At 43.5% G+C, this 27,005-nt stretch overlaps 5 protein-coding genes across 5 annotated transcripts; 4 read left to right on the forward strand and 1 right to left on the reverse strand.

Annotated features, from left to right (window-relative positions):
• The first annotated feature begins 6,813 nt into the window (after nt 1-6,813).
• On the forward strand, nt 6,814-10,766 carry LOC102710162 (F-box/LRR-repeat protein 3-like). Its single transcript, XM_040529709.1, has 7 exons — nt 6,814-7,510; nt 8,006-8,134; nt 8,719-8,823; nt 8,898-9,421; nt 9,536-9,830; nt 9,914-10,162; nt 10,329-10,766. The coding sequence occupies exons 1-7, from the start codon at nt 6,851-6,853 to the stop codon at nt 10,386-10,388; spliced, it is 2,022 nt and encodes a 673-aa protein (XP_040385643.1). The 5' UTR covers nt 6,814-6,850; the 3' UTR covers nt 10,389-10,766.
• A 702-nt stretch (nt 10,767-11,468) lies between these two features.
• Nucleotides 11,469-14,316, forward strand: LOC121056072 (probable protein phosphatase 2C 73). Its single transcript, XM_040529911.1, has 5 exons — nt 11,469-11,779; nt 12,237-12,578; nt 12,777-12,894; nt 12,982-13,205; nt 13,475-14,316. The coding sequence occupies exons 1-5, from the start codon at nt 11,618-11,620 to the stop codon at nt 13,889-13,891; spliced, it is 1,263 nt and encodes a 420-aa protein (XP_040385845.1). The 5' UTR covers nt 11,469-11,617; the 3' UTR covers nt 13,892-14,316.
• A 582-nt stretch (nt 14,317-14,898) lies between these two features.
• LOC102701318 (cation/H(+) antiporter 15-like) lies at nt 14,899-17,791 on the forward strand. Its single transcript, XM_040529642.1, has one exon. The coding sequence runs from the start codon at nt 15,134-15,136 to the stop codon at nt 17,546-17,548; it is 2,415 nt and encodes an 804-aa protein (XP_040385576.1). The 5' UTR covers nt 14,899-15,133; the 3' UTR covers nt 17,549-17,791.
• Nucleotides 17,792-19,177: 1,386 nt separating this feature from the next.
• On the forward strand, nt 19,178-23,666 carry LOC102701039 (probable staphylococcal-like nuclease CAN3). The gene is made up of 9 exons (XM_006663671.3): nt 19,178-19,453; nt 20,404-20,459; nt 21,263-21,377; nt 21,579-21,689; nt 21,809-21,996; nt 22,433-22,489; nt 22,570-22,729; nt 22,828-22,896; nt 23,167-23,666. The coding sequence occupies exons 1-9, from the start codon at nt 19,241-19,243 to the stop codon at nt 23,284-23,286; spliced, it is 1,089 nt and encodes a 362-aa protein (XP_006663734.2). The 5' UTR covers nt 19,178-19,240; the 3' UTR covers nt 23,287-23,666.
• A 1,049-nt stretch (nt 23,667-24,715) lies between these two features.
• LOC121056071 lies at nt 24,716-26,503 on the reverse strand. Its single transcript, XM_040529909.1, has one exon. It carries the CDS (start codon nt 26,501-26,503, stop codon nt 25,055-25,057), a length of 1,449 nt encoding a protein of 482 aa, XP_040385843.1. The 3' UTR covers nt 24,716-25,054.
• Between the last annotated feature and the right edge of the window lie 502 nt (nt 26,504-27,005).

Raw genomic sequence — 27,005 nt, forward strand, 5'->3', positions numbered from 1 at the left:
TACGACAAGATGTTTTTTCCTCTCACGCCGTCTGATCAGATCGTACAGTAATAGTACGATAAAAATCATATGCATAGCAGTTGTGGTTCCGAAATGCGGTAATCTGTTCAAACTCACGACCCATTCCGTCCAGGATGCATCTAATTGTAGATAAGTATAAGATTGACCAAATTGTTTAAACTACCAATTAAAACTTGCAATCATGGCGTTATCAACGACGTCAATTACGTACTAGTGTTCTACCTTGGTTCGTACGGCCCGGACGAGCCTCGCTACTGTCTACCGCTGATTATTGAATTATTAATTACTAAAAGTAAGTCCAGCTAGCTTGCATAAAAAATGACGTTTAAAGCTATCTGGGGAAGGCATTATGTCTGCACGGAACTCCACTGTAATTGCTATGCACACCTCACCACTAATCAATTAATCGTCATTTGCGACTCTCTCTCTCTCTATCTATCTATATACTCAATATGGTGTCAACTGGAGTAGTATAGATTACAGGTAGGTAGGTAATATCTGAAAGCAATGTCCCAGTTGGAGTACCCTCAGTCGCACATGGCCTAGAAAATCCGCTGCTGCATGCATTTATATATAAATATATTTTGTACATGCTACTGTACTTTTTAACATGAAATACAGTGAAGTTACAAGTCTGCCATTAGCCTTCGTCTTTCCTCGCTACACAACCAGACATCCGTAACGTTATATACGTGTATATTTTATATTTTTACGACTAAATACTCCCCCTGTTTTTCGTTGACTTTTCAACCTATCTTCATCTTATTTAAAAATTTTATATAATTATTGATTATTTTGTTATGATTTGATTTAGTACTAAAGTAACATTAAGTATGATTTGTAATTTTGCATCTTTAGACAAAAATTTTGAATAAGACTATGAATCAAACGTAAATTTAAAAGTTGATGGAGTCAATAAAAAAATCGGAGGAATATATAATTGAGCTGAAGGGCTCGTAATTCCATTTTTAATTTTCTAAAGTTGAAACTAGCAAAATTTGTTGATTTCCCATACAATGAAGTAAACGAAACCTTGATGAAATTCTGACATCAAACCAATATATGCAGATCAAAACTAGTCAAATTCATTAGACTAAATTAGAGGGATGATTGTTTGGAAAAAGCTAAAGGCATATATGCAAACCAAAAATAATTTACGAATAAAACTTTTATATATGTATTCTTAGTGATCTAAAAGCTAATGCTAAAAATAAACTTTGTTTTAAAACCTCAAAATCAACTCCAAATTTAAAGTTAAAATTTTAAATTTTGGCGTATTAGCATAAGCGAAAAGACGAGGCAAGAGTATACATAGGGCACGTCCTCAAGTAACCGACGAGACAATTTTTTTCCATTTTCATGCGCACGCTTACTGAACTGCTAAACAGTGTATTTTTTAGCATGTGAAAGTTGATTAAAAAAATAAAATTAATTCATTTTTAAAGTTTGTATAAAAGTTAATACATAATTAATCATATGCTAATGACCGTGTTTTACATGCACCGATGTGACTAATTAGCACCCGTAGGTGCGAACGAGCCTGTAGTAATTACAGTAGATTAGGATCCAAGTAGGCAGTCATTAGGCAGAAGCAGCCTTCCCAGGGAGAGAGCGGTACGGGAGGATTTTTTTTTTTTTTTTGGGAAACAAACAAAAGCAATCAGCTTTGAGGTTCTCTACCTCTTTTCTTTCTTTTTTTGGTTTTGGGGTTTACTTCCATTCCATCATTCCATGTGCTTCCTTGCTTGCTATCTCCCCCAGTGCAGACGGTGGTTCCGTTCAGGGACGGGTGTATCCGGTACTAAACGGAACGGAATCATGTCCTTTCTAGGTACGGTATGCCACTAACAACCTAACCTGCTCTATCAATTAGTTTTTCTTTCTTTCCCTGACCGGCTAGTGCTTTTATCTTTCGCTAGGTGTCCCACTAAGTGTCTTTTTTTTTTAATGTCCCGATCTTATTACTTATTCCATAAGATCGTGGGCCGGTGGACACATCTCTTTTTCTCGACTTCAACTTATGTAAAACCAAAATTATAATAAACGGTACAAATTCTCTATTTTTTGGAGCATAGTTGTAAAAAAGGATAATTGAGCATAATTACTTCTTAAAAAATAAATAGTGGCGTGGAGATGGTTTTTTGTTGCTCCACTACTTCACTCCACGTTAAAAGACCCATTAACCTTTAATTTTTTTTAATATAATTACGTAAAACTAACATTGACCTATCCCTAACACACCTCCATGTCTTTTCCCTCCGGTAACTCAGCTAATCCCCACCCACCCAAAATTGAGAGCACTGGGGCGGACAGTAGCACACACAGGGTGAGGGCGAGCGACACGCGAGCAATGACTCGTAGATTGTACGGCATGCATGCGGTGGCCATGTGACGCGTCAATGAGCAATGCGTCGGACGGCCAGGCGGTTCGCATGGTGGCAGAGGTGACACCCACCGGCAAAGGCAACGTCAATCAGCTAGATCTATAGGAGTACTATTGTCCACCTCCTTACAAATCCTTTCTCATAGGAGTTCTGAAGCGTATAAAGCTAGACAAAACCTTGTGAGTTAACCTCTAACTCTCACATGAGTTAACGCACACTGGAGTGGGAGTTTGGAGCTACAAGTTGGAATTTGAAGTCCTACCAAATGAGCCGTATTTAGTACTATGTATCCATAGTACTTACACTTAAATTTTAAATAAATCAATTAAATTTATGAAAACCATAATTTTATCAATTAAATTTGAAAACACCTAAAAATTTGTCAATATCACATCATATATAGATAATGAAATAAAGACGATGGCAACATGAGCAAGGACAAAGCTATGGAACATCAAAATTCACACTGAGCATCCAAATCCATCATCCAAGGGTAGAGACATATATGGTAGAGTGGAGTCGTCATGGTGTTATAGCATGTGATTCGCTCACTTATTTATGTGATTGTCAGTGGTTCAAATAAGAGAGCTTTTATGAAAGGGCAGTAACCCATTGATTGCATTGCCTGAGTAGTATTTTCTACATACTGAGTTTATATATTTGGTTCGATACAGAGATCAGATAAAAAAATATTTTTAATTTTTTAAGTAAAAGAGAGGACTTTTGGTGCAAGCAATAAGATTCTCCTCCACTGATCACTATAACGTACGCCCGCTGCGTTGTGCTCCACTTGAAACGCCTTCACTTTCATGTCCTCTGCCTTTTCTTTTTCTTTCTTAATAATTTATGATATGCAGATGGTATCTCCCCTAGTGGAGTAGAGAGACCACAGTAGCTAGAGATTAAGTGGTGGTGGCATGTGAGCGAGTGCTTATCAGGACAGGTGTGTACCGAGGAGGAGGAGGAGCATCCAGTACCAAACGGAACGGAATCATGTCCTTTCTATAGGTACGGTATGCCACTAAACCTAACCTACTTTATCAGTTTATTTTTATTACATCCCGCATGCCTGACCCGCCGGCCGGTTAGACTGTGTTTAATTTTTTTTAAATAATGTAGATTGTGTTTAAGTACTTTTGCGACATCTCCTCTCTCGTTTTTAAGTGCTAAACAGTCCGATTTTTACAAGAAAAATATATAAAAGTTACTTTACAAAATCACGTTAATTCATTTTCTGAGATTATTTTGTAGCTGCTTTCTTCAGTTCTATAATTCTTGTTATTTTAAATAATGATGTGATTAAACTTTTAAAACTTTGACTACTAATAACTTAAAATATTTAGTTTCAAAATAGTAGGACAGTATATATATATATATATATATATGAGTAATTTAATGATTTTTTTAGAAAATCACAGTTACAAATAGATTTAGAGAAAAAGTGTCAGAACAAAAAAAAATCGAAAGGAGTAATACTTATTTAACATGCGCTAGTTCATGGTGCTTTTTTGGAAGGTATGGTTTCCTACCCTACCCTCCGTGAACGAACACAACCAATTTCACTTCCACCGTGACATTCATAATTTGGTATGGCACAGATCTACCCATTTCATCTTTAAAGCCTTTTATTACAGCCCTTCAACTATGACCTAAAAAAGAAAATTTTCACGTTGATCTTTTTATTGCTTTAATAACTAATAGCCACTGGTAGTTCACAATGATACTTTCTTGTTAATATTTTATAATTCTACACTACTAATTTACTAACTTTTCTAAAGATATAGTCTTAGTAGGAACGGAGCGAGTAAAATGGATGGATGAGTTTAGGTATGAGCATACATACCAAAGGTACAAGTATCGCTTTTCAAGATGCTCGGGCTAGTGGCTACCTGCATGATCGGCTTATTCCTTGTTGTCACATTCATGCTTTCTATCGAAGTGGAGAGACAAATACCTAATATGCTGAGACTCTTTTCACCTCCATGATTAATTGGATACCTGTCTAAAATTAATTTTGAAGCAAACTATCTCAACACCTATGACTAGTGATGAAATTCAGACAAACAATTATCTTGACTTTAAGTTGCGTATCACCAAATTCATAAATCACAACCAATTTTGTATTTTACAGTTAATATTTACAAGTTTTTTTTGTCTTCCAATATTGTTTTCGACTGACGAGAGAAGACCACAAATTCTTAAAAAAAAAATTCGCAGCTTGGATAGCGAGCCAAGTTAGGCCTACTGTGGTCTAAATATACCCCAAATCACCTTTTTTTAAAAAAAAAGAATTTTTAGACTCGGTATGGGCATGAGCGTCATATGAATGTGTATGCAGAAATGAATATCTATAATGTAAAAAGTGGCACGAAATTAAAATGGACTCAGTTAAAAATAGTCTGAACAAACATCAAATAACACGTATATTTATGAATAATAAAATAAATTTAAGACTCTCTCTATTTTTTTATTTGGCGTAATTAACTTTTGGACATATATTTAACAATGCATCTTATTTAAAAATTTGACGTCATTAACTTTGGATATATGTTTAACAGTGCATCTTATTCAAATATTATATAATTATTCATTAATTTGTTATGATTTGATTTATTACGAAAAGAACTTTAAGAATAAATTATTATTTTTATATTTGCATAAAAATTTTGAATAAGATAATGATCAAATGTTTATCGAAAACCAACAAAGTTAAATTTTAAAAACCGAAGAGGGTATATAAATTAACGATGAATAAAAAGACTAATATGCCTTAGTTAAATAAGAGGTGTCTGCAGGAGAAAAAAAGAAAAAAACAAAAATGAGATTATTCTTACTTGTGCACCAGTGAAAAATGTCGAGATCCATTAGGGGTGTAAGGAGTACTTCCTCTCCCTCCGTCCAAGATATAAGAATATGTAGAATTTAAATTATGCTCAATAATATAAGAATGTCCCAGTCTAACTACTCATCTTAACTAATCATAACTTTTAATTTTTCCTAACTACTACTACATCTCAACTAATAATAACTCTCTATTCTCTCATACTTAATCTCTTAAAAAACAATTTTACACTGGCTGACGAAATTTGAGGCGTATAACCGTATAAGTATAGTATTAGATGAATACATGTAAGTAGAGCACCCAGTGAAATCATGACATGGAGGAGTACTGGAGTATCTATGTTTTTCTTTTCTTTTTTTATAAAAAAGAAAAGATTGGTGAGAGTAGTCCGAAAAATGAATGATGCGTCTCCATCTCCACCGAACCGAACCGTCCCCGGGGTGCACGGGACCAGTCAACAACTCAAGCAAAAGGGCAAAAACTTTTGTTACCATTATTTGTCAATAGAGGCAGGTTGGGGCCCAGGCGTCGGTGGGTGGGTTGAAAAGATGGATGGGTAAGTTTAGCAAGGAGAGGCGTTTCGTACGAGTCCGCACTGGCAAGCTGTACGATCCGTTCCTTGATCATCTCCTCCCCCGCATCACCCCCTCCCCACTTGACTCGTCTCCTCTGACCTGTACTCCCTCCGTACCGTACCTTCCCCTGATCACAATGACCATTTCACCCCCCACTTGCCCACCTATATTTCTCCGTCCTTTTTGTTAAGGGTAGCGTTATATAGATGTTCAGTATTTATAGCTGATTAACATTAATAAGGATTATACCATCTAATTATTATAAATCTTTAAGTTGTCTAGTATATATTTTTCCGAATAATGTTGTTGGTACAAACTTTCTGAACAAATCTACAAGATTATCACATGATTTTATTTACAGTAAAATACATGGTCGGTCCTTAAATTTATGCTACGGTTACCACTTAGATCCATAAACTTAAAAAATTGTATGTTTAAGCCTATGAACTTGTTTCAATGTGCCATCCAGGTCCATAAACTTATTTTAAATGTATCATCTAAGTTCATGATTTTAGACGATAAAACGAGTTCACAGATCTATACATGTATTTTCTAAGTTTATGGACCTAAGTGGTACCGTATAATTTACTCTCTTATTTATAATATCTATATTTCTCTACTTTGGTGTAAATCGTGTGGGAACAATAATTTAGAAGAAATATGTTTTGCTATGTTGCTCTTTATATGATATGTATTTATTTGTGCAATCCAAGCAAAATTATCTTCGTAGATAAAAGTTGGTTTTGTGACAGTATCAATATCACGTGACTGTTATATATAATTTATAATTCTGTTCACGTGGAACTTTTTATAATATAATTATTTCGACACTTTTTAGAACGCCATTTGCTTGTACCGTACCTCTGACTCTGAGTGAGGAAGGGAGGGGCAAATGCGGTAACTCACCCAGATTCTTCCCCGGGACACTCTCGTTTCTCCTGCTCCTCCTCCTTCCTCTTCCATCTCCATCTCCATCCATACAGCGCCCACCGTTACTAGACTCCCCTTCCCTTCCCTTCCCTTGTTGCATGGCCGCCCGCGACGCCAAGCGCCGCCGCCTCAACCTCGCCCTCTCCCCGCCCCCGCCCCTCCACGACCTCGCCGACGAGCTCCTCTTCCTCATCCTCGACAGCCTCGCTGCCGACGACCCACGCGCCCTCAAGTCCTTCGCCCTCGTATCCCGCGCCTGCCACGCCGCCGAGTCGCGCCACCGCCGCCTCCTCCGCCCCTTCCGCCCCGACCTCCTCCCCTCCGCGCTCGCTCGCTACCCTCATGTCTCCCGCCTCGATCTCTCCCTCTGCCCACGCGTCCCCGACGCCGCCCTCGCCGCGCTCTCCGCCGCGCCCTCCCTCTCCACCGTTGACCTCTCCCGCTCCAGGGGCTTCGGCGCCGCCGGCCTCGCCGCGCTCGTCGCCGCATGCCCGAATCTCACGGACCTCGACCTGTCCAATGGCCTCGACCTCGGCGACGCCGCGGCGGCGGAGGTGGCCAAGGCGCGCCGCCTTCATAGGCTCTCGCTCTCGCGATGCAAGCGCCTCACGGACATGGGGCTCGGCTGCATCGCCGTCGGCTGCCCGGACCTGAGGGACCTCTCTCTCAGGTGGTGCATCGGGGTCACACATCTCGGCCTCGACCTCCTCGCCCTCAAGTGCAAGAAGCTCAACGTCCTGGATCTCTCCTACACCATGGTATTCCTTTACTTCTCCATTTCTCCGCTCCATTTTTTTCTATTTTTATTTCTTCCTGTACCTAGACGACAGAGAAACGTCCTCTACTCCCATCTATATATATGTTCTCTTGACTTGAAAGGTCATTTTTTTGTGAAACATTACAGTTTTTTTGGTCTTGGTTGTTGTTACTTTGTGAATCTACGGAGTAGCTGTTTCGTGATCCCTGGAGCTGACATGAATTTTACCTCAAAAATAAATTTGGCATACGACGGTACAAGCGCTTAGGAAATTGGACTGTTCTTGATCTGCAGATGCTCTTATCTGTAACAAAAATGATATTTGCCTCACCTTTTCAACTGTCAGACTCTGTAGTAGTAGTATTAGCTAGTACTCCTGCTTCTAGCTCCAGTTATTTTTTTTAACAGCATTTTTTTGGTTATAGGGTAATTATTTCCCTTAATTTTGCTGACATGCCAACCACACTCGTCCGACTAATAAAAAATGGCCGTGCAGATCGTAAAAAAGTGCTTCCCAGCCATCATGAAGCTACAGAATCTACAAGTGTTACTACTGGTGGGATGTAACGGAATCGATGATGATGCCCTTTCTAGTCTTGATCAACAGTGCAGCAGATCACTACAGGTAATCATCAAGTCTTATCTTTTTCACCGTGAGCGCTTTGTTATATCACCTAAATTTGATTCTAATTACTATCCTTGTTTAATATCTCCTGCTTGAGTATTTTCAGTTAGCTTCTTCAACTATGTAGTGTTATGTGAATGTTGTAGTTTTCCAAGCATGTATGTGCCTAATATATTGTTTTATACATGCCAATACTATAAGGATATTGCTACTGAAACAAGTTGGACTATAGGTTCAGATCCTTTCTCTCTGGCATGGAAAACGGGGTGGCTCATTACTTCATGATCAATTAAATGTTAGCTATAAAAAACTTGAAAAATGGATTAATATAATTCTTCATAGCAAATTTCCTATAGAATTTTTTTTCCGAAAAACACACCGTTTAGTAGCTTGGAAAGCGTGCACTCGGAAAACGAGGGAGTTAGTAGCTTGGGAAGCGTGCACTCGGAAAACGAGGGAGTAGACATAGAGATGGGAACCATGGCTGCCAAACGTATCTGAAATGTGATATCCTTCAATAATCAACAGTAAGAGTATCGGAGGTTCTGGTCACTGAGATTGAAATTATATATGTACTCTTTCAGGTGCTTGATATGTCAAACTCTTGCAATATTACTCATGTTGGTATTATGTCCGTTGTGAAGGCAATGCCAAATCTGTTGGAACTGAATCTATCATACTGCTCTCCTGTAAGTATCCACTGTTTATTTGCATCACCTGGATATTGCTTGAGTGCAGTTTATTCATACTGTTCTTGCGGCAGGTTACTCCTCCTATGTCGAGCAGCTTCGAACTGATCTGTAAATTGCGGACCTTGAAGCTTGATGGTTGCCAATTCATGGCTGATGGACTAAAATTGATTGGAAAATCCTGTATTTCTTTGAGGGAGTTAAGTTTGAGCAAATGTTCTGGAGTGACAGATACAGATCTGTCTTTTGTTGTGTCAAGACTGAAAAATTTGCTGAAGCTGGATGTTACTTGTTGTCACAAAATCACTGATGTTTCATTAGCTGCCATCACAACCTCATGCCCCTCCCTCATCTCTCTGAGAATGGAGTCCTGTAGCCTTCTTTCTAGCAAAGGATTACAACTGATTGGAAAACGATGTACTCGCTTGGAGGAGTTGGACCTTACTGATACCGATTTGGATGATGAAGGTTTGAAAGCTCTCTCTCGATGCAGCAAACTTTCAAGCCTAAAAATTGGCATATGCTTGAGGATAACTGATGAGGGCCTTAGCCATATTAGCAAGTCCTGTCCAGATCTCCGAGATATCGATTTGTACAGGTTATTACTTGCACATCGTGTTGTTGTTTCTCTTCCCTTTTGTGCTAGGACTAACTAATAGCTTTTGTTTCCCTTCCCTTTTGTGCTAGGACTAACTAATAGCTTTTGTTTCAGGTCTGGGGCCATCAGTGATGAAGGGGTTACTTGTATGGCTCAAGGATGCCCAATGTTAGAGTCTATCAATTTGTCCTACTGCACAAAAATAACAGACTGCTCATTGAGATCACTTTCAAAATGCATAAAGCTGAATACATTGGAGATTCGTGGCTGCCCCATGGTTTCCTCTGCTGGTCTCGCAGAAATAGCGACAGGATGCAGGCTACTTTCCAAGCTTGATATCAAGAAATGCTTTAAGATCAATGACTTGGGAATGATATTCCTTTCCCAATTCTCTCACAACCTCCGGCAGGTATTAGCCCTTTCTGATGTAAATGAAACAATTGCGATACCATGTTTCACAATTGTGTTAATAACATCTCCTCGTAACCACAGATAAACTTATCGTATTGTTCGGTCACCGACATTGGACTTATCTCCCTTTCAAGCATATGTGGCCTGCAGAACGTGACCATTGTGCATTTATCGGGTGTTACACCAAATGGACTCATAGCTGCTCTTATGGTCTTTGGTTTGAGAAAAGTGAAGCTTCATGAAGCATTCAAAGCCATGGTTCCTCTGCAAATGCTCAAAGTTGTTGAGGCCCGTGGTTGTATTTTCCAGTGGGTTAATAAGCCCTACCAGGTATTATACTATATTTCTTTTCTGGTTATACAAAGTAAGAAGCTAGGTTTACTTGTGTAGAAGAATTAAAATACAAAGCGGTTTACTAGTATATTTTGGCCATCTTCATTAGCTAGGATGCTGTTTATTAGAAAGCAGTGTCTGATAACAGGCATGGTCTTGGCAGGTTGCGCTAGAACCGTGTGACGTATGGAAGCAGCAATCACAAGATTTGCTTGTACAATGAAAGGTTTCAAAGATATAAGTTGTGGAGAACCAGGGCATGTTTTGTGGTTCAATGCAAGGCTACTATCCTGCAATCCTACAGAATGAGCTTCAGAGTTTCTGTGCCATTAGATGATACAGACTGAGTAGCGGATCGAATTACTGACGGTAGCTTGGACAGAAAACTGATGTACATTGTTATTTTGCATTTTTGCTTGTTTGCCGGTGAACAAGAGAGAGGTTATATTTGTGTTGTTGTATAGCACAAGCATGAATGGAAGTGATCATTTTTGGGTCTTGTAGCATATGTGCTATGCCTTGTAGTGCCTTTTTGATACACAAGTTGATTATTGGAACATTGCATTTTCAATATAATTGGTGATATAGCATTTTTCATCTCCTTAGTGTTTATGTGCAATCATGGAATTGAAGTGGTGGGTCAAAATCTCAATACTTCCTTGCCTGACTTTACCACTTTATATTAGTTTGCTCTGAAGGTTAACTAGTAGTTGAGACATGGTAGCGGCCTGGGATGGCTCTTCAGCCATGGTCAGGCAACACTGGTTGTTACTACTCCAGCAGAAAGATGAAGTGATTTATATCATGGCCAAATGCATAAAATGGTTATTGTCTTTTGGGCGATGTCGCCGCTGTGACAAACGGCAAGTGTTCCCAAGGACAGATGAGAGTTGCTCTTCAAAGTCATTGAAGAGGGAGAATGGGAGCTAGGGCTAAGGAGGCGACTCATCATCAACTGTGCCTGTGAGCTGAGCTGAGAAAATAATTGCAAGTAACCAACGTCCCAATCGAACAGTTGCCATAATGAGCAGCGTCCCTCCAACCCGTCGTGGCCTTTGCGTTGGCTTCAGTTCAGGGATCCCTCCATGCTCTCTCTCTCTCTCTCTTTGCCCTCCCTCCATCACTGGATGTGCATGTGTGTGATCAGAGTCTACAAACTCGATCTTCAGAGAGAAACTTGGCATTCTATATGAGTTACCTGTACTGTACGACAGGCATGCATGTTACTCCTATCCTATATGAGCCACCACACCAAGAAGATGCAGCGGCATGTCCATCCGTCCCCATTAATGGAGATGGGGTGCCTGATCCCCAACGCACAACATCACCATCAATGATAAAAACAAAGCTACTTCAACCAGCGGCATTAAACTCCCTCTCAGATGCAGCTACTCACCATACTAATCCTAGTCCTAGTCGAGGAAGGAGGAGGAGCTACCTCTCGCACCAGCAATGGGGATCTGCTGTAGCAAGGCCAAGGACGAGCTTGAGGACGAGGGCTTCCCATGGAAGCACGACGCCTTCTTCCACGACCAGCTTTGGACCGCTGGCGTCTCCATGCACACCAAGCAAGGCTGGAAGGGCGCCAACCAGGACGCCATGACTACCTGCCAGGTAAACTAGCTCTCCACTGCTTGGATTCATCGGAAGAACAACTCCTCTACTCTGCTTGCATCTTCACTCTCTCTCTCTCAATGCTTCTTCTGCTTAGCTTCTTGTCTGTACAATGTTTTTTTTCCATTTCTGTACTATAATGTATACGAGCTGTCCATGGAAGGAATACGACTACAAAAAGTTCTCATTTTTGTTTTCCACTACAAACTGATTTTTCAGAACATGATATGGGCATCATACACTAGATCCATCTCTGCTTTGCTGAAACTGAAATTTTCCAATACGAACTGTACCTGCATTTCTGTAATAACCTGTATTTAGTTCAGATGTACCTCAATTTCCCTAGCCTAGCACCTCCAATGCAAGTACATTACCCTTTTCCTCTTGATGTGCATCATTCACTTAGGATATAAGATAATCTTCAATCTTGATGTGCTACCTGTGTCAAGTTGCTTAGGACTTTGCTGGGCGAAAGGGCCAGATCTTTTGTGGAGTTTTTGATGGACATGGACCTCTTGGAAGGGAAGTTGCACGCCATGTCCGCGACACACTTCCAATGAAACTGTCCTCCTCTTTGGCACTGAAAACTGAACAAGATCCCTCCAGCAACATAGATAAGGATTCCCTGGATAAGTCAAATTGCACCTCATTCAGTGATACAAGCGATGAAAAACAATTGTTACACACCTGGAAGAACATATTTGTCAAGACATTTGAGGATGTGGATGAGGATCTGAGGCAACATTCTAGAATTGACTGCATTTGTAGTGGCACAACTGCTGTCACTGTCGTTAGACAGGTACGGACGCAGTTTTTTAGCATTAGGCTTTTTAATGTTCTATAACTACACTGTTCTTGCTAAGCTTCTGAAACCATCAGATGCAGTAAACTAAACTTGCCGAATTTTCTGTGTATGTTACTGTTGTGCATTTCATGGCCGAAGACAGAATTCTTAAATAATTCTGTTTAAATTCACAAATACTCTTCTTATTCATAGGGTGATCACCTGATGATTGCAAATTTGGGCGATTCGCGTGCTGTTCTATGCACCCGGGACAGCAAGGACCGCCCAATTCCAGTCCAACTCACCACTGACTTGAAACCAGATCTTCCAAGTAAGCCTCCCTGAATTTTTCTCATATCCAGAAATGTCTGAATTCACACATTCATTTGTCATTTATATGGGCTTGTGAATGTTACAGGTGAAGCTGAGAGGATCCTAAATTGCAAAGGCCGGGTTTTCGCAATGGATGACGAGCCGGACGTACCTAGGCTGTGGCTACCAGACCAAGACGCGCCAGGCCTCGCCATGGCAAGGGCCTTTGGTGACTTCTGCTTGAAGAGCCATGGGCTGATTTGTACACCAGAAGTCTATTACAGGAAGCTATCTGACAAAGATGAATTCTTGGTGCTTGCTACTGATGGCGTAAGAAAGATTTTTATCTGACATATCATTTCTACCAAAAGTAGCGACCGCCATCAAAATTGTCTTTGATTTAACCTCCAAGCATTCATTCACTGCCATTATCAAGAGTAACAAAACATTCTTTTTCTTGTATCACTAGTACAGCTACTACAAATGAAATGAGCACAAAATTAATAGCACAAAGCTATATGGTTGCAGCCAGAAAAAGCGACTGTTAACTGAAAAATGAATCCTTTTGCCTCAAATCGATCGAATTGTTGTTGGTGCAGATATGGGACGTTCTATCCAACAAGGAGGTGATCAAGATCGTGTCATCGGCCACTGACCATTCCAAGGCGGCCAAGCAGCTCGTGGAGCGGGCGGTGCGCGCGTGGCGGCGCAAGTTCCCGACGTCGATGGTCGACGACTGCGCCGTCGTCTGCCTCTTCCTGAAGCCATCTTCGTCGGAGGAGAGCACGCCGGGGGACGGCAAGCCTCAGGCCGTGTCGTTCACGGGCAGCTTCCGCAAGGTCCTGGGAGGCGGCGCCGGCGGCGAGGCGGATGATGGGACGAACAACGTGTGGAGAGCTCTGGAGGGGGTGGCCAGGGTGAACTCGGTGGTGAGGCTGCCGCGGATGGGCGCCGTGCTGAGCTGGCGGCGGCGGTCGACGTCGCTGGAGGAAGATGACGAGACGAGGATCGATTGATTGGTGACAGTCGCTTTCGTTGCTGGAAATGAAAACGTCATCCAGTTCCAGTGGATTTGGTTGCATGCTTTAAATGGCTAAATTTAGAATGGCGCTTTAGACGTTGATTGACGTATAAATGTATGTCGCATTCAGGTTATTGAATAGTAGTGGTGATTACTGAATAGGGACCGATACTGCTGCTGCTGCTGCTGGGTTAGTTTCTTGCTTAACATGATTGCATTTGTTCTTGTGTGATTGTGGCATGCATGCAGACCCAAGAATGATTGGCTAGCTGCTTCTGTTTGATGGATGTGGTGGCTTGTTTGGTTTAATTTATTGTGATTCTCCCTTCCTTCCTTAATGGTGTACTCTACCAAGAATTAAATGGATATAAACTGAACTGTTGGTTCATAACGTCATATGATAGCAGATACCCATGAGTTGATGGCCTGAAAAAAAATCATGGATGTGATCAGATATATATTTTCAATTTTTTTTTGAGCGCCATATATTTTGTATATTGGAAACTAATCCTATCTTGACCAATCCAAACAGCCCCATAATTTAAGTTTCATTCCATTTTTTCTAAGATAATAGCTTTTTTAACATCCTTGAAAAAATATCTTGAGATATCATATTTTTCAGTGTAAAATTTAGTAACTTAAGAGCTTAAAGATACAATACTACAATATACCTTGAGATACTAAAATTTTTGGTACTGCAAAAAAGCTCTTTTTAGAATTAGGTTTGATCCCTTTCGATGGAACTGATAGCGTCCAAGTGACGTGCATGCGGCCGGCCCATAATAGTTGGGCTGGAACACAAAGATAGGAGTAGGTTGCATGCGGCCCATATAGCATACGTGAGACCCACAGTTATTGAGCCTACAATTGGTTTGTATGGAATGTCACAAACATGGCATGCTGAGCGGTGGGCCCAATTGCTCAAACGCGTCTCTTCCTCTTCCACGCGATGCGATGCGATGGAGGGAGCCATTAACAATGGCGGTCTTCGTTTCCCGGACAACCAACGAACGAGTTCATACTTCTCTACTTGCCCTCTCATCCGCACAGCTAAATATAGCCATGTCCTCCTCATCGTCTCCATCTCCATGCACCAACATGCATGCACGCCTGCACTGCAATGGCTTCCCTCATGCTGCACCCTGCAATGCTCCTCTGCTAGATTATGGCGCCAACAATTAATGCCACCACCAACAATTAATTAACAAGAATTGAACAGTAGTACCGAGGTTGATCCATGGAGACGGCTGCAAACATGTCGGCGGGGGCGGCGACGGTGAAGCCGCTGGCGGCGGCGTGCTACGACAACAACCTCGTGAACTCGCAGGGCATGTTCCTCGGAGACCAGCCGCTGCGCTTCTCCCTCCCGCTCCTCCTCGTCCAGGTCTCCCTCATCCTCACCCTCTCCGCCGCCGCCCACCACGTCCTCCGCCGCCTCGGCCAGTGCCGCTTCGTCACCCACATGCTCGTCGGCATCTTCCTCGGCCCCTCCGTCCTCGGCCGCAACCCCCAGCTCCGCGGCGCGCTCTTCTCCGAGCGCGGCACCTACATCCTCGAGAGCGTCTCCCTCGTTGCCCTCATCCTCTTCCTCTTCTCCATGGCCGTCAAGACCGATCTCACGCTGCTCCGCCGCCCCACCGCACGCGCACTCGCCGTCGGCCTCGCAGGCTGCCTCGTCCCGCTCGCCGTCACCCTCCCCGTCTTCCACGCGCTCAGCCCCTCCCTCCCCGCTGACCTGCGCGGCTCCTCGCTCCTCACCGAGCTCGCCGTCCGCCTCTCGCTCTCCTCCTTCCCCGTCGTCGCCGATGCGCTCTCGGAGCTCGACCTCCTCAACTCTGAGCTCGGCCGCGTCGCGCTCACCGCCTCGCTCATCACCGACGTCACCTCGTGGTTCCTCCGCGCCTGCTTCGCCGCCGCATTCCTCATCACGGAGGCCAAGTCGCCGGTTTTCACGGCCAAGGTGCTCGCCTCCTTCGCCACTTTCGTCCTCTTCGTCGCCTTCGTCGCGCGCCCCGCCGGCCGCTACATCGCGCAAAAGCGCACGCCGGCGGGGGACCTCCTCTCGGAGGGCTCCTTCGTGGTGGTGGTCATCGCGGCGCTGCTGTCAGCGCTGGTCACCGACGTGATTGGGTTCAAGTTCATGATCGGGCCCATGATGCTCGGCCTGGCGCTCCCCGGCGGCATGCCCATCGGCGCCACCATGACGGAGCGCCTCGACTCCTTCTTCATCGCGCTCTTCCTGCCTGTCTACATGGCGCTGGCCGGGTACCGCACCGACCTGGCGGAGCTGGGCCTGGCCGGCGGCGAGCACGAGGAGAAGTTCTGCGCGCTGGAGCTGTTCGTGGCGCTCTGCGTCGCCGGCAAGATGGTGGGGTGCGTCGCCGCGGGGCTCTTCTTCGCCATGCCGTTCCGGGAGGCCACGGTGCTGGCGCTGATGCTCAACATCCGCGGCATCGTGGAGGTGGCCGCCATCAATAATTGGGGGGACACCATGAAGGCGACGGCGGAGCACTACTCGACGCTGACTCTGTCCATGGTGGTCATCACGGCGGTGGTGACGCCGCTGATCAAGCTGCTGTACGACCCGTCGGGGAGGTTCGCGCGCGCGAAGCGGCGGACGCTGGAGGGCGCGCCGCCCAACGCGGAGATACGCGTGCTGCCCTGCCTCTTCCTCGAGGACCACGCTGCGCCGCTGCTCGACCTCCTCGAGGCGTCGGGGTCCTCGCATGACGCCCCCATGTCGCTCATCGTGCTCCACCTCACCGAGCTCATCGGCCACGCCGCGTCCGTGCTCAAGCCCCACAAGAAGTCACGGAGCGGCAGCGGCGGCAACCCGACGCCGTCCGACCGCATCGTGAACGCGTTCCGGTACTTCGAGCAGCAGGCGACGCCCGGGGCGGTGACGGTGAGCCCGTACGTGGCGGCGTCGCCGTACAGCAGCATGCACCACGACGTGTGCCTCCTGGCGCACAGCCGGAAGGCCAACCTCATCCTGCTTCCGTTCCACAAGTCGTCGGACGGCGCGCGGAGCACGGCGAACAACGCGATCCGCGCCGTCAACCGGTCGGTGCTGCAGTACGCGCCGTGCTCGGTGGCCATCCTGGTGGACCACGGGCTGGCGGCCGGGTCAGCGTGCGCGACGGCGTCGAACAGCACGCTGCAGAGGGTGGCCATGTACTTCCTGGGCGGGGCGGACGACCGCGAGGCGCTGGCGTACGTGGCGCGGATGGTGGAGGGCGGCGGCGTGGCGGTGACGGTGGTGCGGCTGAAGCTGCGGAACTGGGTGGGGATGGGAGGGCGCGACGAGGTGAGGGACGAGGAGGCGCTGCAGGCGTTCTGGCTGAGGTACAGCAGCAGGGACGGCGGCGAGCGGGTGGCGTACGTGGAGCAGACGGTGGAGGACGGGGAGGGGACGGCGTCGGTGGTGCGCGCCATGAGCGACAAGTTCGACCTGGTGGTGGTGGGGCGGCGAGGCGGAGGGGAGGGCGACGACCTGGAGGGGTCGGCGCTGACGAGCGGGCTGTCGGAGTGGAGCGAGTGCCCGGAGCTGGGAGTGCTGGGCGACATGCTGGCCTCCGCCGAGTTCGCCTCCAAGGTCTCCATCCTCGTCGTCCAGCAGCAGCAGCACGCCGGCACCGCCGTCGATCCCTGACCCTCTCTCTCACTTACTCTGCTGCACTGCTGCACTCATCTTCTTTGCTTTGCATCATCTTGCTTAATTTGATACAGGATAGTCTCTATGTCAATCACTTTGACTCCTAATTAGGTATTTGTACAAGTAAGCATGTAATCAAAAATCAATGTTCGTGTATAGTGAAGTGTATCACTCAACTTCTCATTTTGACGTTCAGATTCTTTATAATTTTATCTCAATAGAAAAAATCCTATACAAAGGGCTTCCTGATTGGTTACCAGTTGGCATTGCCCACTGCTGCATTAACGTTCCAAAATGAACGGTCCTTCAGTTTTATTCTAAATAAAATCCTAAGTGAAAGTTCTCTTAACTTTGATTAAATTATATAAAAAAGTTAACATCTATAATACTAAATAAATATTATGTTTCATTATGTATTTTAATGAAACTAATTTAATGAAAATGTAGCTTACATTTCATTTTGGGAAAGGGACTGCAGGTGCAAAAGAAGACGTCGGAAATGCACAAAGCAACCTGTAACCTGCCTAACCCCCAAGTCCTAATCCTGATCAGTCCGTGACGTACGTGCTAGAGACAAAGATGACGATATATGACATTTGGAACCATCGACAACTTGGACCTTAATCATGGGGAAAGGAGGTCCATTACATTTCATAATAAGTGGCTACAGAGAATGGGGCTACCTGCATCAACAAGCTAACAACCTTATATTTTCCCTTCAACTTATACTTCTCAGCTAAAATTTAATATTTTACTTTTATATTTAAAGTTAAATTTTAATATTTTATTGCTCTTAAATCGATATATATATAAAAGTTTTACTTATAAATTATTTTTTATCGTAAATATAGTGTTCCGTATTTTTCTTTAAAAAACCAAATGATAACCACGTGAAAACTGATTGCAATTTTGACATTTTGGTCATTTTTAAAACTTATTTTATAAATAGACATCTGAAAAAAACTTATGGCACAAATTGACTTTTTGACCGCACCAACGTAGCAATCGTGGAATAGGACGTCGCTGGTATGGTTGGCACTATCCTCGGGCCACGCGAGCATAACATAATAACTTGGAGGACAGTGCCAACGATATCGACACCATCCTATTCAACGCTGGGATGGTTAAAATGATTCATTCGTACAATAAGTTTTCATATAATTTATTCACAGAATAAGTTTTAAAAAGACCAAAATATTAAAATTCCGGTGAAAACCGAAGCCTACTTCAACTGAGAAGGAAGCAATTGAGTTTTTTCTTATGCTCATCAGAGATGGAGGATTATGGAGGTGTATGTATCATAAACATATCCAATGGTGAACATTCTCATTGAAGTACGCAATATGTTAATACTAGCGAGTATTTGAAAGCTGATGGTTAATATTTATCTTTATTGAATCCATGCACACACAGATAGGTGGTCAATGAGTCAATCCTATACTATAATATTATTATTTTTTTGACAGCTATACTATAATATTATGGATAATCTATCTGAATCAAAGCCTAGTTCTCCTCCTTTTCTTCCCACTTGTAGCAGGTCGGTGGGACCCTCACCACCTTTCTCTTTGCTTGCCTTTTTTCAGTCCGAAACTTCCCCCGTGTCATACTGTCACAGCTCAAGAGAGAGAAGTGAAGCAGGTGCTATAGCTGCAACTGAGCAAGAAGAAAGCAGCAGCAGCAGCAGCCATGGGAAACATCCTCCGTTGCTTCAAGGGAGAAGACAGCGGCGGCGATCACTACCCCTACTACAAGCCGACCTCCAGGCCCCACTACCCGCCTCCTCCTCCTGCAGCCCCAGCTCGACACCAGCAGCCTCTCGGCCCCCATGGCGTCACCCCGTCCACCGTCGGCGTCGCCGCCCTGGCTCACGACCTCCTCAACTTCGAATCCACATCCATGGTAACATATATTTGCATACATGCAGCTAGCGACGACTCTCTCTCTCTCTCTCTCTCTTAAATTTCCTCTTTGGGGTTTAGGATGCAACTGTTCTACTGTAGGTCTGTGCATCATGCATTGGCATCCTAATTAGAGGTTATCCAATTACTTCCTTTGGTGTCTTCGATGACAAAATCTGGGTTTGGTATATGAAACTCATATTTGTAGAATTATAGGTGTTAACAGCATCACTCATGTAACTTTTCTCAGCCTTGAACCTTTCTGCAATTGAAAGCTTAATTCTTTCCCAAATAGAAATTAGAAGGAGATGCACAGAAATCTCCCCCTGTTGCCTCCAGCAAATTCCCTTTGATCTTGAGTTAACCTGTTTTTCTAAGCCCCCCTGGACCAACATGTTGTTAGTGAAGCTAGAAAAACACTTGCAACATTCTTTCTTTTATTGGATATATTCTGTTATATGTGATTGGTTCAGTCATTTTTGTAGAGGGTGTAGTGTATTGTAAATCGACCTGATTATGAGCACATTTTTGTCTTTTTGCCCTCTGTTTGTTTTGGCACAATAATGAATATTTGGATTGAGAAAAATATGCCGCATTGCAACAGTACCATTCTACTCCCTCCGATTTTTAATAGTTGATGCCATCTTTTAGATATATGTTTAACCATATTCTAAAAATAATCATGTAATTATCATTTATTTTTTTATAATTTGGTTTATCATTAAAGATACTTTAAACATGACTTAAATGTTTACAAATTTGCACAAATTCTTTAAATAAGACGAATGATCAAACACACACCTAAAAGTCAATGACACTAGTTATTAAAAACCAGAGGGAATAATAAGCACCTGCAAATATTCTCGTTGCACATCATGCGAAGTTCAATCATTCGTTTTATCTTTTTTACACTAACATGTATAAAGTAAGTTTTCCTTGTCCACACTATAGGTTCCTGATGGCCTCAGCCAGCACGTTGCATCATCCAGGAAAGCACAGGTTAAATGGTAGGGATCGGCTCTAAAAGTCTTTGTAGAGTTGATGTTTTTTAAAGATTTAGTACATTTGGTATACCTACTGATATCACGATTGCTTTGGGCCCTCTAACAGTAAAATTAACTGAATCAAGGTTCATGACTGTAAAATAAATGATTGGGTACTGTTGTACTAGCTTAAGTTGGGGTTTGTTCCCAAAAATAAATTTATGAATGTAAGATTGAATGATCTTGATTTGCTATCCTAGGATAGGTTGTTCCATACTTGTTCATATACAGACAAATCCTTGTTTAAAGATAAAAAAGAACAATTAACATATGCAACCAATTTGATGTCCTAGTAAGGTATTTTTTTTTAAGAAAGTTAGTAAGGTATATTTCTCCAGGTTACCTTAGGTGTCCAGGCTTGCTTGAAACAGACAGTAGGATAAGAGTACTCAATGGTTGGAAATTGTAACTCTGAAAAATCTTTACCAAACGAAATGTACAGTTACACATTTTTACATGGCAGTTAAAATTGATTGAGATACACTCTATTCTTGGCTACATTTCTGTGACATTCTTCAGAAGACTGAGGTTAAATTGAAAACCAGCCATGTTGGGGTAGTGGAAGAGATATTTTTTTAGTAGGAGAGTTTCAAGTAACATATAATTATTTATAATCTACTGGTAGTAATAACCAGTTTGTCACAAGAAAAAGCATTTGGAAAATCTTTAAATTGGCAGCTGGTAAATGATACTAATGCAACTTGAATTTCCAGTAAACAAACTTCCAAGGGAAAGTTTGATATGATATTTTAATTGCACAATAATAGGTACAAAAATATGTTGGAGGCGTATAAGAATACAACGCCACCACCAAAAACACCAGTCGATGCTGCTCACCTAATTGCAAGGGCCCTTCATATGATCCAGAGATCTGATTTGGAGGTAACTCTGTATTTCGATTTGTAGATTTTAAACAGTTCAATCTGAGAGGGAACTCAGAACAGTTCATTGATCAACGGTCATTTTTTACAAACTGATATTATCAGACAAAGAAATTTCTCTGCAATTTGCATTATATTTCTATTGCTTAAATTGGCTACAGACACTCTACTCACTCAATCTAGAAACTATGTTTCTCCGCAGGGTATTCTTGAATTTTACAACTTCCCAATCCCATCGCTCCCCACAGCATCGTCAAACCACCAGCCATCCTCACTACCAGAGGGTGTGCAATTTGTGCTAAATACTTTGCCGGTACATTGTGATAAACTATTACAACTATTCTGAATAATAGGCAAAGAATTGGACATCACACATTGAATAAAGACTTACATCATCGTTGGCAAATGCTCACATATCACTGATGCTATCAGGTTTATGACAAGTGCATTGGAGATGGTGATGGATTTACTGCATATGTTTCGACAACAGGTCCAAGGGAATCTGCAAATGTGCCGCTAGAAGTGCATGAGATGGTGATAGCAAGAACTCAAGCACGCCAATGTAGGGATTACCAGAGTGCTGATGCTCTTCTAAGCAGCCTGGATGAAGCTGGATACAAGTAAGGAATGCTCAGTAGTTAATATCATAAAATCCACATATCAATTCAACAGGGAATGTTTGTGTGTGTCATATTTTCTAATTTTCCATACAAGAGTTATTATCATATTGTGTGAACATTGTCTTATCATTGACTAATTAGCAGGAATAGTTAGTATAACAGGCACAGAAAAACAACACAACTTAAAAATGAAGTTGTTTTTTGATAATTAAAAAAAAGAGCAATCCTTGACATGTGAAAACACCCTCATTATCCCCACTCAGACAATTAAGCATTTACACATTTCCCAAACAAAAGCGTGAAGGATTTTTATAGCAACTAATCATGATTAAATGCAACAATAATTATCAGTTTGATTTGGTTTAATCATATATATGTAGTAGTTTTGTTTGGAGGTCACAGGAAAACATAGCTTAGTGATAACTTTGATGAGCAGGATAATATCTTGTTCAGATGATGAGGTCCTTGCGAGGAAATACAGAATCAGAATGAGGTATCTACATTGCACCTCTATATTGAATAAAAATTTGTTGCACTACTATGAGTTCGTGATCTTTCATATATTAATTAAAGGGGAATCGATGCACCGGAGCTTAAGATGCCATATGGGAAGGAATCACGGAATGCATTGGTAAAACTAATTGGTGGGAAGAGCGTCAAAATTTATGTATATGACCTGGACCAGTTTGGACGCTATGTTGGTGACATATATTACAATAACGTGTTCATTCAGGTGAAACATAACCTGCTCAGTGTTCAGTAGCTCCACATGTATGATGATTTTACTGCTTCAACTCTGATGATAGAAATTGTGCGCCTTGAGTATTTCAGGAGCAAATGCTGAAGAATGGCCATGCATGGCACTTCAAGACTTATGATAAACGACCAGAGTTTGCAAGAGTAAGAGATTCTACTATATTCTGTTGTTACTTGTTTCACTCTTTAATTAAACTAGAATACATTTTTTTGACATGAACTTTGTCGAATCATGCTTCCATAGTTCCTAAAAAAACAATAGCTTTATATTTGTGAACATAGCCTTTTTGTTGTTGAAAAGGATATATATATAGATATATAGATATACTATCTAAATTCTATGTTGCAACTTATGTTGTTAAATATTATGGGTAATAAAGAGCTGTTCACATGGCTCCTTGCTATAATGTGCAGTGGGAGAGAGAGGCAAGAGGTGCAAACCGAGGCCTTTGGGCGTCAGGGAATCCTGAGAAGCCATGGGATTGGAGAAGAGACCAACGCAATGCAAGGCAGGAAGCCATTCAGGTGTACTGAAGGTCTATTGAGACTCCAGCTCTCATTTCCCTAGAAATGGCCCCGTAAAAAATCCCTAGAAATGTGCATATATATATATATATATATATATATATATATATAGTCCTGTAATGTGGTTAAAATGTTGAGTAGTTTGTTGGCAATATAATGAATGTGTGTCAAAAAAAAGTGTATGTATGGTTTATGTTGCACTTAAGAGATTATCCAGGAGTCAGTTTGTTGTGTGTATTAACCTGAGAATGTAGAGATGAAACGTGGTCAATGGAAGACGTTTGCTCAGATATAAGAACAAGGTGTAATCTCTGCCGCGGACAGTGCGCAGTGGCAGCGAAACTTGCTCATATCCGAGGGTAAGACAACCCGTACAAAAATTATACCATATGCATTTTGTCTCACCAAATTTTCTATATTAATATGAATTTCAACTAGATAATTATTGATAATAAATTTTACTAATTACAAAGAGTGTATTTATCTGAAATATTATTAAAACTTTTATATCTAAATACATTTTTTCTCATTTCTCTTATATTGCAAACATTAAAGTCAAGTCATTTCTTTTTTATATGCACAAGGTTAACAAAATGTAGTATTAATCATTTGCATAACTAGAATACTAGAAAACACCACTAATTAACCAAACATTTTATAAGCATAAAAAATCACATCTATTGTCTCAGCAGGTGCTTCCTAATCCAAGTCGAATATTGTACTAACCAACCTCAACGTCAGCAACTATTTTTCTGGAAGGTTAATTCGCTAGACTACAAGTGTGTTCCAAGGATTTGTCACAAAACGAGCTACAAATAGCTGACTTAGTAGTTCCGGACTTGTTATTTCACCGCAGAAAAATATACTCTTTTACTCTAGAGAGATTACATGGTGGCATCACAATACCAAATTCAGATCTAACATGTAAGCTTCATCTAAACCTATCCCTTGAAGCACAGATCAAAAAATACAGCAAACTCAAAAACAACTGATATGAGAGAATTCCTGTACCGAACATCACACATTTTCACTGCAGTGCATATCAGAGTTATACCTAACATTATTTGCTTAACTTTCAAGGATAACTATGTTTTTTTGGTCTTTTACATGATACTGTCACGATTCTATTGTATGGGGACGAGAAGCAGTTTGTTAATATCATTGTATGTTGTCAAGCCGACACCGCGGACCCACGCTCGTCGGACCCCGCTACCACCCAGATCTTGATTTGGAGGGGAGGGAAAAAAATAAGGGGAGGGTAAAGGGGAAAGTGAAAAGGGAGGGGGGAGGGAGTGGATATTAGTTTTCTGTAGCCGAGGAGTTAGATATAAAAGTTTGGTTTTATATGTAAATATATGAAATACAGAGACTGACTTAAAAAATTGAGGACTACTCCATGAGACTTTATGCATCGTGAAACAACAACTTTTTGGTGGATAAGTGGTCCAATCCTAAGCGAGCACAAGGCTACTCGCTTAAGTTACACTGCATTGTTCAGTTCATGCCCTAAGTTGACATGTCTAGGCCCAAACTAACTCCGTGCACGTTTGCTTTGTATTATAGGGTCCAAAACAAATGGGAAAGAAAACGCTAAAAAGGAGATTAACAATTGGGCTGACAGATTTTACCGCTCACTTGACGCGCCAACTGTGGGCGTAAAAAACCTTTCCGGTGAACGGCATGACATGAGGCTGGATGATTCTAAATGTTGAGTAAAGTATGCACTAAACTTATTGGATTAATTCAGTCAATAATGAGGATGCATGCGCGATGATCTCTAATTCTCTATATCGACGAGGAGCCCATCGCCACAACAATATTCATCGTTTCCCTCGATTCTGATCGGCAGCGGCGGTGCATCAACGGCGACGACGCAGCCTTCTCTCTCCAGAGGTGCCATTGCCGCCGGTTTGGAAGACACCTCCTCCTCCTTGCCGTTGCCGCCTTTCACCTCCCTCAGGTACAACACATTCTCCTCCACGTCGTACAGGTTCGCCGTCCTCACCTCCTGCGCCAGCGCGCACGGCGCGCAGCATAGCCACTTGCCGTAGTCCGCCGCCGTGGCCCGTCCGCCGCACATGGACCAGCGATCGGCCGGCAGCCTGAAGCGCCTCCGCATCTGGGCGCGCCAGAACCCGCCGTACATGAGGCCTAGCACGGAAAGCAACGCGCCCGTGGCGCCGACGACGAACCGCAGCGTGTCGTCGTGGACGTTCAGCGCCGCGACCGCGAACACCAGCACCGGCGCCGCGCAGAGCAGCGCGAACGTGAAGACGTGCACGTACATGTTGCCGAGACCCAGCCGCTCCATGTTCCACCCGAACACGCAGAACGTGCACGACAGCGACAGCGCCGTCACCGTCGGGTCGTCGCCGAGGTCGAACAGCCCGCCGGCCCACGCCGGCTTCGCGACCGCCACCCCGTTGTTGTCACATTTCGCCGTCATCGCCATCTCGTTCATCTCCTCAGCCTGCAGCTCCGCAGCCTCGTCGTCGGTGCTCGTCGGGATCAGCACAATCTTTCGGCCGAGCGGACCGTAGACCATGTACAAGCCGGCGACGATGGGGGCGCCGAGGCCCAGCGCCATGCAGAGATTGACGGCCAAGTCCGGGCGCGTGTCGGTGCGGAAGAACCAGAAGAGCGCGCAGTAGCCGTACTGCGCGAAGCACGTGGCGTGGAGCAGCATCACGACGAACGCCACGTGGAGGCGCTCGCTCTGCAAGCCGGCGGCGCCGTTCTTGCAGTACAGGGACCGGAGCTCGGCGACGTCGGCGGCGCGCCATCGGAGGAGGATCGCGAGATGGTGGCAGAGCCTGGGGTGCTGGTAGATGCACATGATGGTGAAGAGCGCGTTGAGCACCTGGTTGGCCACCTCGGTCCAGCGGCGGCGGCGCGAGGCGTCGGGCACGGCGGAGTTGAGCGCCCCGGTCATGAGCAGGAAGACGAAGGCGACGCCACCGGCGACGAATGCGAGCCAGACGAGCAGAGCCGCGTTCATAGGGTGTCTGGCCCATGCGACGCACTTGGCGCGAAGGGCGCGCCAGTCCACAGAGCGGGCGAACTCCGGTAAGCGGCGGGAAGCTGCAGGTTTTGTGGCGCGGAGGGAGGCGAGCCGGGTGAGGAACCATGGTGGCGCCGCCTTGAAGGGCGCGGCCCGGAGGAAGTCAAGGAGCCTCTCCTTCTCCTTGAGCTGCTCATCACCCTCTTCACGTTCTTGTGATTCCATGTTGAATTTGCAGTTTCTCTTGTGCACTGAAGAGTTGCAGAAAATATGGTACTCTACTGTAATAGCTAGTTACAGTTGCAGCAGAGGGAGATTGATCGAGTAGCAGAATAAGAACAGTATGTAGCAAGCTCGAAATCAGAATCTTGCAGCTGATCGACAATATATGTGCTTATGCAACAATAGGCAGCTGATCGACAATATATGTGCATATGCAACATATGCATATTTTTTTTGCAACAATATGCATATGTTGAGTAGTGTATCCATCAGCTCTTGTCAAAATTGGCAGGTCGGGTTGCTGCTATCTGCTGACTCTCCTGTTTCTTCTGTAGTATGTGCCTACCCGCTGGATTGGACTGACCGAGGTGGCTTAGTGATCAGTCAAAACAGTTTAGCTTTGGTGCTTTATATTGATACAGTGGACAAAAAACGACTACATGATATCGTTTGAAAATGACTGGAAGAATTAGTCCAACAGTATGGGCGTCCAGCCGTCCACAAT

This window comes from Oryza brachyantha, chromosome 12, assembly GCF_000231095.2.
Source record: "Oryza brachyantha chromosome 12, ObraRS2, whole genome shotgun sequence".
NCBI lineage: Eukaryota > Viridiplantae > Streptophyta > Magnoliopsida > Poales > Poaceae > Oryza > Oryza brachyantha.

What these genes read in the sequence shown, in the direction of transcription:
- LOC102710162 (XM_040529709.1), top strand. Translation starts at nt 6,851, where the DNA reads ATGGCCGCCCGCGACGCCAAGCGCCGCCGCCTCAACCTCGCCCTCTCC. An exon ending in CGAGATATCGATTTGTACAG is followed by an intron (nt 9,422 to 9,535) that starts GTTATTACTTGC and finishes CTTTTGTTTCAG; the next exon opens with GTCTGGGGCCATCAGTGATG. An exon ending in GGGTTAATAAGCCCTACCAG is followed by an intron (nt 10,163 to 10,328) that starts GTATTATACTAT and finishes TGGTCTTGGCAG; the next exon opens with GTTGCGCTAGAACCGTGTGA.
- LOC121056072 (XM_040529911.1), top strand. Translation starts at nt 11,618, where the DNA reads ATGGGGATCTGCTGTAGCAAGGCCAAGGACGAGCTTGAGGACGAGGGC. An exon ending in ACGCCATGACTACCTGCCAG is followed by an intron (nt 11,780 to 12,236) that starts GTAAACTAGCTC and finishes CAAGTTGCTTAG; the next exon opens with GACTTTGCTGGGCGAAAGGG. An exon ending in TGGTGCTTGCTACTGATGGC is followed by an intron (nt 13,206 to 13,474) that starts GTAAGAAAGATT and finishes TTGTTGGTGCAG; the next exon opens with ATATGGGACGTTCTATCCAA.
- LOC102701318 (XM_040529642.1), top strand. Translation starts at nt 15,134, where the DNA reads ATGGAGACGGCTGCAAACATGTCGGCGGGGGCGGCGACGGTGAAGCCG.
- LOC102701039 (XM_006663671.3), top strand. Translation starts at nt 19,241, where the DNA reads ATGGGAAACATCCTCCGTTGCTTCAAGGGAGAAGACAGCGGCGGCGAT. An exon ending in ACTTCGAATCCACATCCATG is followed by an intron (nt 19,454 to 20,403) that starts GTAACATATATT and finishes TCCACACTATAG; the next exon opens with GTTCCTGATGGCCTCAGCCA. An exon ending in AGGAAAGCACAGGTTAAATG is followed by an intron (nt 20,460 to 21,262) that starts GTAGGGATCGGC and finishes GCACAATAATAG; the next exon opens with GTACAAAAATATGTTGGAGG.
- LOC121056071 (XM_040529909.1), bottom strand. Translation starts at nt 26,503, where the DNA reads ATGGAATCACAAGAACGTGAAGAGGGTGATGAGCAGCTCAAGGAGAAG.